Here is an 11,463-nt window from a genome sequence, read left to right as displayed (position 1 = left end):
GGCAATGAAAGCGCAGAGCCCTAACCACTGCACCGCCAGGGAATTCCCTGCACTGTCTTTTAAAAGGCCATAAAATTCTGAATTTTGAAGCATATCTTGACCCAAGGGTAATGGATAAAGGACTCTGGATTGTATCTGAACTGCAGATTTATGGGTGGATATTTTAGATGTGTGAAGATGTGGAGGGGATTTTAGGAAGAGGAAAAAGCACCACCCCCCAGCATCTGGGATCTAGGTATAAGTCGTTATCCAACCATTACGTTTGCTTTAAAGGCAGAGATGACCTGCATTTCTGATAATTCATGATTCATACGCAGTTGGAGGGCTGGACTTTCTGGGTTTGGCTTTTCCCTACAGTATTAATGCCCTCCTTTTCCCACAAATCACCTGACTTCCCCGAAAACTCTGTAACACACCCTTTGGCTAAAAAAGAGCATTAGGCAACTGGTGAAATTCCCCGATCCCTCCTTTCTCCCCCTGTGGCCTGGGAAAGAGGAATCTCAGGCCTCAGTATGCAATTCTTGTTTCAAAAGCAGAGGGAGCTCCAAGATCAAGGCTGAGTTCCTCTTTCCCTAAGTCATGGTCTCCCAGCCCCCTCTTTGCTGGGATCAGGGAATTTCAGACATGCACACTGGGGTAGAGAATCACAGGAACGGAACCAGGACAGGGAGGCGGAGGTTCCTGCACCCAGGCCCTATGCTGCTCTTCCTGGGAGCCGGCAGGGTTGCCCGGCACGCCCACTGGCAAGAGAGACAGGACTGACCCACTTGTTCCCATCAGCTTCTGAAGGTAAAAACCTTAAAATCAAAGAGCAGAGCTTTGATGGAGGAAAAAGGAAGGCAGAAAACTTTACATAGGAAGGTTTTGGGCAAAGATGGAGGGCCGGAAAGAGCAGAACCCAGAGGGAGAATATAGGCCACTTATTTCTCTTAGGTTGACCCCATCCACCCCCATGTCACCCCACCACCACCACCAGGGTTAGAAGCATATTTGGCAACACGTTTCTAAGAACTGTGGGGAGATGTCTTGTCTTTTTAGTAAAGGTTAAAAAAAAAACAAGACTGGAAAATTAAGGTAGGAAATTGAGGGAATACCTTTCCTTTCCTTTCATGTTTCTTGTCATTCAGCTGTCCCTTTTCTCCTTCCACATCCAACCCTGTCTCAGACCACTTCTCCCAAGGTCACTGCCTTCCCCTAGGAAAAGGAGCTCATTCCTCCATCAGTGGTCATTGGGAGAAATACATGCAATAATACACAGTCAGGAGAGCTTGTTCGAGGTGATAAGGGGGATCCTTGTCAAAAGAAGAGGGAGACATGTCATAGGTGGATGGTCATGATGGGGAAAGACTCCTGAAATCCTGAGCGGAAAAGGGGATATATATTGTTCTGTTAGGGCAGGAGGGAGACTGACCGAGTCGGGGCTGGGGTGGGTGTTGAGGGTGAGGGAGGAGAACAGAGGAAGCAGAAAACTGGGAGAAATTACTCATTATTTTGGAGAAAAACTGGGAGAAGGTCCTGAGAAGCCAGGGGAGAAGGATAAGATGTAGTTTCAATCTAGAACCAGGGCGAGTGTGAGAGGATGGGTGTCGTCCAGTGATGATTAATGATATGGCTCTGTTGAACCTCTGTGTTATTCTTACCAAGGTGACATTGGCCCCTTACCACCCAAGCAGGTGCCTGTGTGCTTGTTAGACAAATACAGCCAGGTCTGCCACCGCTTTAGGTCCAAAGTCCAGAGGTGCAGAGAGCCAGGACCAAGAGACGAGCTGCTCACCAGGGATGGACCAATTGCCAGAGATGTGGTGAGTGATCACGGGTCTACGGAGATGTATGTGGACCCCATTCCCTTCATCTTCTCAAGAAAATGCCTCAGATCTGAAGCCTGGGTTTTGCTTTGACCTAGGCCTTTTTGCTTCGTTCCAACCCAAGATTCGCCTCCATGTGCTGGTGCCCTTCGCCTTTCCCATCCCTTCTCCCTGCCCTTGCCTGCTGGTACCTGGGTCACCCACCTCTCCATATGCCTTTTTTATTTTGTCAGGTGCATTGTCCTGTTTTCCCTTTTGGCATGGGTTTATGCCGAGCCTGCTATGTATGGGGAGATCCTGTCCCCCAACTACCCTCAGGCATACCCCAATGAAGTAAAGAAGTCTTGGGATATAGAAGTTCCTGAGGGGTACGGCATCCACCTTTACTTTACCCATCTGGACATAGAGCTGTCCGAGAACTGCGCATATGACTCAGTGCAGGTATACTGTAATAAGCACGTGAAGGATGGCGCTGGGCTGGTGGGCTGAGAGGATGCAGGAGGGGGTGCCACCGGCATACAGTGAGCTGTGCTCACATAGTCCTAAGATGGGAAATGGTCCAGTCTCTCTGTCCCTTTTTCTCTGACCTCCATACCAAAATATTACCCTTTCCTAGTTTCTTTTGACCCTTCTCTTAGATAATGTCAGGAGGTCTTGAAGAAGGGAAACTCTGTGGACAGAGGACCAGCAAGAATCCCAACTCCCCAGTGGTGGAAGAGTTCCAAGTCCCATACAACAAACTCCAGGTGATCTTCAAGTCAGACTTCTCCAACGAAGAGCGTTTCACTGGGTTTGCTGCATACTACGTTGCTGTAGGTAAGGCTCACCCCTCTGTGTGCCTCATTGATCCAACCACATGATTAGAAGCCGGACAAACATTGAGCAATGCAGGGAGGGAGGGTTCTGTTTATAACTCTTATGAAGTGTTGACTTGGCTTGGATCCCTCCATGAATTGCTTTTGTGAAATTCAAATGCATAATCATATCCTGGTGATGATAGTAATGATAAAAAAGAGTTAATAAGCAGTAATTTATTGAGAACCACTATGAACTGGGCACTGTGTTAAGAACTTTACCTATATTAATTTAATCTTCACCTCAATTCTTTAACTAGGTGTTATTAGATCTACTTAAAGACAGGGGAAGTAAGGACTAAGGAAGTTAAATAAGTTGTGAAGACTCACACAAGGAATGTATGGTATTCAAACCCATTTAACATATGGCAAACAAACTTTCAAATTCTGTGTGCGTCTCCAGCTATCTCCAGGGTAAAATGAAATCAGGACATCTCATAAAGCCACAGTATTGTTTAGACTTGACAGAAGTACCAACAGCATATAAAGTAATACATGTACTAATTGTTCCTTCCTGCAGAAGACATTATCAAGTTCAGCTTGCAGAGTGTTGTCTCTGGAGCTGAAACGCTCTGTTTGTGAGAAAGATCAAGGGTCTCTGGCACTGAGAGCTCCCCTACAGCTGTGCAATGGTAGAGCGCAACTCCGGAATCATAGTTCACAAGAGTAGTATAGAATAATACCATCCTGAAATGTGATTCATTGAATGTCTTTAAGCAACAGACCCTTCCTACTTTTCTTATCCTTGCAGTGTGGCGCTTAACCTCATTCTTCCTTCTAGGTCTCTGTCCTTGACCTCAATCTTTCTCTACTCTTTGTAGATGTAAATGAGTGCACAGACTTTGCAGATGCCCCTTGCAGCCACTTCTGCAACAACTTCATTGGTGGTTACTTCTGCTCCTGCCCGCCAGAATACTTCCTCCATGATGATATGAGGAATTGCGGAGGTGAGCTTGGCATCAGGAAGGGTGCGCGTTCCCTGGGATTTGGAATGGCTTAAGGCTTCGGTAGGGGGCTTGTCTACCCTTCGATCTTGATTAACCTCAGCCTTGACTTGGCATCGATTTTCATTTTTTAATAGTTTACAAGCTGATTTCTTTCTTTCTTTTTTAAAATTTATTTATTTATTTTTGGCTGCATTGGGTCTTTGCTGCTCCACGCAGGCTTTCTCTAGTTGCGGCGAGTGGGGACTACTCTTCTTCGTTGCACTGTGCGGGCTTCTCATTGTGGTGGCTTCTCCTGTTGTGGAGCACGGGCTCTAGGTGCGCAGGCTCAGTAGCTGTGGCGCACGGGCTTAGTTGCTCCGCGGCATGTGGGATCTTCCCGGACCAGGGCTCGAACCTGTGTCCCCTGCATTGGCAGGTGGATTCTTAACCACTGCGCCACCAGGGAAGTCTGGCATCTATTTTTAGTTACCCGTAAACTGAAGGGGAGCTACAAGGGTGGAGGAAGACAAACCTACAGGGTCAAGTTAATTAATTGGAGAAGAGAGATAGGTGCCTGTGTCAACCCGGGGCTCTCCATAACCGTGAAAGGCTCTATCATCAGCAAAGTGATGGAAACCCAGTAGGTATTGGGTATCTCTGCTGATATGTGTTGGGTATGAAATTGTGACATGTGGGCTTCAATCAATCAATGTGACAGTCAATCACTGTGGACTGTCAGTTCATGAGAAGCATCATGGCAAAAGGCAGGGACTCCTTTGCTTGACTCTATATTTGATTCTCCTTTTCTCTTTTTCTCCCTTAGTCAACTGCAGTGGGGATGTATTCACCACACCGATTGGGGAGCTCACAAGTCCCAATTATCCCAGTCTATACCCAGAGAACTCGAGGTGTGACTATCAGATCCTGTTGGAGGAGGGGTTCCAAGTGGTGGTGACTATGCAGAGAGAAGATTTTGATGTGGAACCAGCTGACTCTGAGGGCCGCTGCGCTGACAGTTTACTTGTGCGTGATGGACGATGAACTCCTCTCCCAACTCACACAGAGAGATTTCTCCTTGAAGACAAATTACATAGCTTTCTGCCCCTTCTTTTCTTTTTTTCCCCTCCTTCTTATTTTATTTTACTTTTTTTTTTTTTTTTGCGGTACGCGGGCCTCCCACTGCTGTGGCCTCTCCCGTTGCGGAGCACAGGCTCTGGATGCGCAGGCTCAGCGGCCATGGCTCACGGGCCCAGCCGCTCCGCGGCATGTGGGATCTTCCCGGACTGGGGCACGAACCCGTGTCCCCTGCATCAGCAGGCGGACTCTCAACCACTGTGCCACCAGGGAAGCCCTAATTTTACTTTTGTCCCTTCCATTTTGCCTTTTTATTTCAGTTCTTTCTCTCTTCTGATTTCATCATTTTGTTTCTCTTCAGTTTGTTGCAGGAAACCAGCAATTTGGTCCTTACTGCGGTAATGGATTCCCTGGGCCACTAACTATTGAAACCAAGAGTAATGCTCTCAATATCATCTTCCAAACTGATGAAACAGAGCAAAAAAAGGGATGGAAATTTCGTTACCATGGAGATCGTGAGTAACTTAGAAGTTGCTCTTTGGTTGGTGGCACCAAAGTCCTTGCACAATGTAAAATCCAAACAGGTAGATTGTTGTATGGACAGGTATCCTGAGAATACTTCACTTCCTCAGCAGGATCTAAACCTGTCAGTAGTTGCTAGAAATGCCTCAACTTCCAGGAATCTTTCAACTGGACCTGTGAATGCAGACAGCTTGGGGGTGGTTCATTAGTAATGCCATATTAATTAATTAATATTAATTAATTAATATTAATTAATTTTTTTACCACACCATGTGGCATGTGGGATCTTAGTTCCCCAACCAGGGGTCAAACAGGTGCCCTCGGCAGTGAAAGCGCCAAGTCCTAACCACTGGACCGCCAGGGCATTCCCTGTCGTATTATTTTAGACACCTCCGTATTGGAATGCTGGGCGTCAGGATTGAGGATGACTGAACAACTGTAGAAAGTGTGAGAATGATGTAAATATCATAGAGATTCTCCTATTTGGTAAAAAGTTTTTTCCTATCCTTTCCAAGCAATCCCTTGTCCTAAAGAAGTCACTGCCAATTCTTTTTGGGAGCCTGATAGAGCCAAATATGTGTTCAAAGATGTGGTGAAGATAACCTGTGTGGATGGATTTGAAGTTGTACAGGTAAAGCACCGTTAGAGGCTTCTCTCTTGTCCCTAGGTCGGGATGAGCGTACTGGAATTGTCTAATCATTTACCGAGCGTTCTCGCTCCAGCAAAGGTCTAACACCTTCTCCATAAAGAGAACCGTTCAGGATCTTTAGTCTTTCCTTGTCAGTCATGAAGATCCTTGGACAGCTTGACATTCCCTTTTTGGCTTTGGTCTTCCTGGGGCAGGGGGGTGCTGACATGCTGGGACAAAGCTGTCTTTTACCCCCAACTCCTGGGCGCCTTGGGTCATTCTGCTACGATGTCCCCAAGCTTCTTGTGGTGAGGACTCCTCATTGATCCAAGGCCAGAGATCGATTCCATTTCTGGATTTTGATTCCCTATATCTCTCCTTATAAATTAATGGAGATGTTTATTATTGTCCAGGGAAGTGTTGGCTTGACATCTTTCTATTCTACTTGCCAAAGCAACGGAAAGTGGAGTAGTTCCAAACTGCGGTGTCAACGTATGTACCTCTTTCAAATGGGACTCTTTTTTTTTTTTTTGTTTCCTCCCAAAGGGAATGGAAAGATTAGTGCATTAAGATACAAATGCATGGTTTCCTCTTAGGCTTGTGAGAGAGTAGATTGAGTTTTTGAAGGGAAGGCTGTCATGGAGTCCCAGCCCTGATCTGATCCCAGCCAGACTAGCAGGTTTCTTCCAAAGAAAGAGGCTATGAGATTGGTAGAGTTAATAGCATTATGTGGGTCCATTCCTTCAGAGGCCTCACCAACCACTGAGAACCAGGTTTATCCTTGTAGCTCTCAAGGGGCTCTCAGACCTGGCGGGACTCAGTGGGCTAGGGTGTTGAGGGATGCCAGTCGGAGACCATGGCCACAGAGAGGCTGACATGGGGGATTCATTCCAGGTGTGCTTATGGATGTGGGGAGTGGGGAAGGAGTGAGGAACACGGCTGGGAGGGTGGACTGGCCCAGTGACTCTTCCTGGGAGGAAGTGGCCGTCCTGACCATCTCTCTCCTGCCTTCCTCTCGTAGCCGTGGACTGTGGCGCTCCCGAACCCATTCGGCACGGTAGAGTCGAAGATCCAGAAAACACTCTGTTTGGTTCCGTCACTCGCTACACTTGTGAGAAGCCATATTACTACATGGAAAATGAAAGAAGCGGTAGGTTTCTTTGACTAAAGAAAAGAGAAAGAAAGAATGAGAGTGTTGGAGGGTGACTAGCACAGTCTTCCTGGGTTGGGTGCTCTCTGTGGTGGAAGCATGGGGTCCTAACCACTGAGCCACCAGGGAAGTCCCCTGACCGACTATTTAATGTAGAACAGGAGTCATGCTTCCAGCTTCAAGTCATTATTCTATGATGCCTGACTTTCTCGATGGGGAGGCCTTGGTGGTGCTGGATGAAGGTCTGGTTGGCTCACACTATGTCCCACTTCATTGCTTTTAATTTAATTTAATTTCTTTTCCCACTTGAAGCACTTTCCCAGCCTCTGCAGTAACCCTCTTCCCTCTGCTTTGGAGACTGTTCCTTCCCCTCCCTTGGCAGGATAGGGGCCAGAGAGATTGTTTGGAGGATGTTCTCAGGATTCTTTTCTAGTTGGTTTGATCTGATTTTGCCTCCTCAAATCCCAGAGGTGCTAAGGCTCTGAACGAAAAGGGTGGGGGGGGGGAAGACTCCAGAAGATGTGATGGTGAGTGTGTCCCCTGTCCCTTGTGCTGTTCCAGAGGAGTATCGCTGCGCTGGCAACGGGAGCTGGGTGAATGAGCTGCTGGGCGCAGAGCTGCCAAAATGTGTTCCAGGTAATCAGGGCTCAGGCTTGTGTAGAGAGCACGGCCACAGGTGTGGTTGCATGGGTCTCACCTTCTAAAAGAAGCTGTAATCCTCTTGGGAAGGAACTTGACCGTCTGGGCTGCCAGAGTCTAGCTCAGTGAGGTGGAGACAAAGCTGGGCCGTGGACCTGCCAGGGCCTTGGGGAATTCATCAACCACACTGTCAGGCCGATGGACGGGAAGGAGAAAAGTCAGCCGGTGACAGTTGGTGTCAGAGTCTGGGCCAGTTAGGTTTGGTAATGTAGGTGTATTAAGGGCGTCTAGGATTGCTAAAAACAGAGCCTGAAATAAGAGAGTGAGGATTCAACATTCAGAAACAAGACTACTCGAAGAGCCTAGTTATTATATTAAAAGTCTATCTGACAACAAGATATAGAGGAATAAAAGGAATAAGGGGTTGCGTAGAAATCAGAGTTGAGTAGAAGAAGGCTCCCAGGCAAAGCCATAATAATAATAATCGTCCTCTTAGTAGCAACAGTGTGATTGAGAGCTAGGGGCCGAGCTGGCTCTCAATCAAATAATCAAATGCAATCAAACAATTGCATTTATTATCTCATTCAATTAAGTCTTTGCAACAACGCTCTGGGGTAGGTGTTATTGATCCCGTTTTATAGTTGAGGGAATTCAGTGCAAGTTCAGAGGTAAGAAGGGGCATGGTTAGGCTTTGAACCCAGGTCTGTCTGTTATGTTCAACTCACAGTCCATTCAGGCTGACTAGTGAGGGATTTAGGAAAGGCAACTTTATCTGAAATAAAATTCCGTTTTAGTTATATTCAGTAATGGCAAAGCAATCAAACCTGGATCCAGTCAGTGGGGGATGAGATGAAAGATGGAAAAAGAGAACCGTCCACAGGTCACTAGGAGGGACTCGCTGCAATTAGGACTTGAGAGAAGAAGGTGATAAGTGTTTGATCTGGGCATCAGAGGAGGGTAGAATGCTTGCCTCCCCTAACAGCTGTATGAGGACAGGGTTGCCCAGCTCTGGCTCCCAGCTGGGCCCCCGGCCCCATGTGCCAAGCCTGGGGTGAAGTGTCCTCCCCACACTGTGAGTTAAGCTGTCCATGGTGTGAGGCTCGTTTGGGTTCAGTAATTCGCACACGGCCTCCGTTTAAACCAGTCTTTCCCACAAGCCGGCTTTTGGCACTGGCAAAGTGGGATGTTTGGTCCTTAGGTCAGTTCAGGATGAGTCAGGCGCTGAGATCGTTGACCAAATATTTGGCTATGTTGTGCTGAGAACGCTGAGGCCCAGCAGGTGTTTGAGTGGCTGTAGGATTTGCAGGGGGCCAGCAATCTGCCCTGCTCCCTTCCCATCTTGTTTTTGTTCCTCCCTAGTCTGTGGCGTCCCTGGTGAACCCTTTACAGAAAAACAGAGGATATTTGGAGGCTCCATGGCAAAGATTGAAAATTTCCCCTGGCAAGTCTTCTTCTCGAACCCCCGGGCCGGCGGGGCTCTCATTGACGAGTACTGGGTGCTGACAGCTGCCCACACCGTGGAGGGAAACCGTGACCCAGTGATGTACGTTGGCTCTACCTCAGTGGTCACTTCGCAATTGGCAAAGGCCCAGATGCTCACTGCTGAGAAAGTGTTTATTCATCCCGGTTGGAAGGTCCTGGATGCCTCGGAAGTACGGAAGAATTTTGACAATGACATTGCGCTGGTGCGGCTGCAAGACCCGGTGAAAATGGGACCCACTGTCTCCCCTATCTGCCTGCCAGGCACCTCCTCAGAATACAACCCCTCAGTGGGAGATCTGGGGCTGATCTCAGGCTGGGGCCGAACAAATACCAAAGATCATGTTATTAAGCTCAGAGGGGCAAAATTACCTATTGCTCCCTTAGCAAAGTGCCGGGAGCTGAAGGGGCTAAATTCCGGAATAGATATAAATTCCTTTGTTTTCACTGAGAACATGATCTGTGCTGGAGGTGAGAAGGGTGTTGATAGCTGTGAAGGGGACAGCGGTGGGGCCTTTGCTCTACAGGTCCCTAATGAAGAGAATACCAAATTCTATGTCGCTGGCTTGGTGTCCTGGGGCCCCCAGTGCGGTACCTATGGGATCTACACTCGCGTCAAGAACTATGTTGACTGGATCATGAAGACGATGCAGGAGAATAGTGCCCCCGGTGGAGGCTAACCGCACAGACCCCACCAGCCTCTCTACAGGCTGTGACCCATCTGTTGCTTTCTGTTCCTCACGATAATCCCATTATTTCACCATGACTGAGAGAAGACATGGGAGTATGATTTAACTAGAACTTGATTGTTGGGATACCTGGTTGGAGGTGGGGTTTGATCATGTCGTTGTGTCGGTCATTCAGTGTAGTTGGAGCCCCTGGGTCCTCTCCCCTGAATCTGTCCTGTGGACAACAGTGTGGGAAGGGACGCTTATCTTGTCCTGTTCCACCGGGAGCCCTCTTTCCTGATGATTGCCTCCTGTTCCAGTTCTGACTCTGCAATTCGTTGTGGGGCACACCCTTGATTTTTGTTTCCCCTTTACCTGTTTGCAGTTTATCATTATCAGTGTCTACTATCTACCGGTAATAAAGCATGTTTATAACCCAGTTCTCGCTGACTTGGTTATTCCACATCAAGACTTCAGCACCATAGAAAGGGAGTGCGATGGGCTGTTGTGTCCTGGAAATTCAGGCCCCTAGCGGCTAATATTTAATTGTCATGAAAACAGGGAACTCAGTTTCTCTCCTCTCTTCCAACTGACATTTACTGAGTATTGCGGATTAGCGTAACGTCAACACAAGGTACCGTGTTCTGTTTTTGAAATTCATCAAATGTACTCGAACCTCACTCAGACATCCACATACAACAGTTAGAACTGGCTGTTTAAGATCTTTCAGTCTAAAATTTTGTGGTATAAATTGTTTCAATATGTCTCCTGAAGATGACTTTTCCTTTAGTGTGCCTTTGTATAATACAGTATTATGACTCAATGAGAAAGAAAAACAAAAGAAATTCAGCATGTGCTCATCTGCTTTCCTGGTGGTTTTGGTTAATTTGTCAGTCAGGCAACAACGTCTTCTCTGGATTGAACTGTGCACCGAGATGTTATAGCTCGTCTTGGTGAGGAGGGACCCAAAGACTCCCTTCTACTTTTTTCCAAGGGAACAGAAAAACAAACAAGTGAGCAAACAAACAACTCCTCATCCCCACAAAATGATTAGTGGTGAAAAAGGACCAGACAATAGAGACTAGTATTTTTTTTTTTTTTTTTTTTTTGCGGTACGCGGGCCTCTCACTGTCGTGGCCTCTCCTGTTGCGGAGCACAGGCTCCGGACGCGCAGGCTCAGCGGCCATGGCTCACGGGCCCAGCTGCTCCGTGGCACGTGGGATCTTCCCGAACCGGGACACGAACCCGCGTCCGCTGCATCGGCAGGCGGACTCTCAACCGCTGCGCCACCAGGGAAGCCCGAGACTAGTATTTTTTTTTTAATTGAAGTATAGTTGATTTACAATTTTGTGAATATATATATATATATATTCTTTTTCATATTCTTTTCCATTAGGGTTTATTAGAGGATATTGAATATAATTCCCTGTGCTATATAGTGGCACCTTGTTTTTCATCTATGTTATATAGAGTAGTTTGGAATCTGCTAATCCCAAACTCATAATTTATCCCTCCCCCTGCTTTCCCCTTTGGTAACCATAAGTTTGTTTTCTATGCAGAGATTAGTATTTTTTAAACTGAGGACAGAAGAGCTATCTTAGGGTGGCCATTGCCCTAACAAGGTGTCTTACGAAAGCCATGGCCTGAGATTAAGAGTTCAGGGACACTCTGGTCTGTTTGATGTGACACGTGGCTTTCAGGAAAACAGTTTTTATCAG

At 47.2% G+C, this 11,463-nt stretch overlaps 1 protein-coding gene across 1 annotated transcript; it reads left to right on the top strand.

Moving 5' to 3' along the window:
* The first annotated feature begins 632 nt into the window (after positions 1 to 632).
* Positions 633 to 10,184, top strand: C1S (complement C1s). The gene is made up of 12 exons (XM_060165496.1): positions 633 to 789; positions 1,724 to 1,802; positions 2,039 to 2,246; positions 2,444 to 2,621; positions 3,481 to 3,606; positions 4,409 to 4,608; positions 5,021 to 5,174; positions 5,697 to 5,812; positions 6,223 to 6,301; positions 6,831 to 6,959; positions 7,521 to 7,595; positions 8,958 to 10,184. Exons 2-12 carry the CDS (start codon positions 1,780 to 1,782, stop codon positions 9,755 to 9,757), a joined length of 2,088 nt encoding a protein of 695 aa, XP_060021479.1. The 5' UTR covers positions 633 to 789; positions 1,724 to 1,779; the 3' UTR covers positions 9,758 to 10,184.
* Positions 10,185 to 11,463: the final 1,279 nt, after the last annotated feature.

Source organism: Lagenorhynchus albirostris, chromosome 11, assembly GCF_949774975.1.
Source record: "Lagenorhynchus albirostris chromosome 11, mLagAlb1.1, whole genome shotgun sequence".
In the NCBI taxonomy this organism is placed as follows: Eukaryota; Metazoa; Chordata; class Mammalia; order Artiodactyla; family Delphinidae; genus Lagenorhynchus; species Lagenorhynchus albirostris.
Note: the sequence above shows the minus strand (reverse complement) of the source record. Positions and strands in the feature narration are given on the sequence as shown.

What these genes read in the sequence shown, in the direction of transcription:
- C1S (XM_060165496.1), top strand. Translation starts at nt 1,780, where the DNA reads ATGGACCAATTGCCAGAGATGTG. An exon ending in TGCATACTACGTTGCTGTAG is followed by an intron (nt 2,622 to 3,480) that starts GTAAGGCTCACC and finishes TACTCTTTGTAG; the next exon opens with ATGTAAATGAGTGCACAGAC. An exon ending in ATTTCGTTACCATGGAGATC is followed by an intron (nt 5,175 to 5,696) that starts GTGAGTAACTTA and finishes ATCCTTTCCAAG; the next exon opens with CAATCCCTTGTCCTAAAGAA.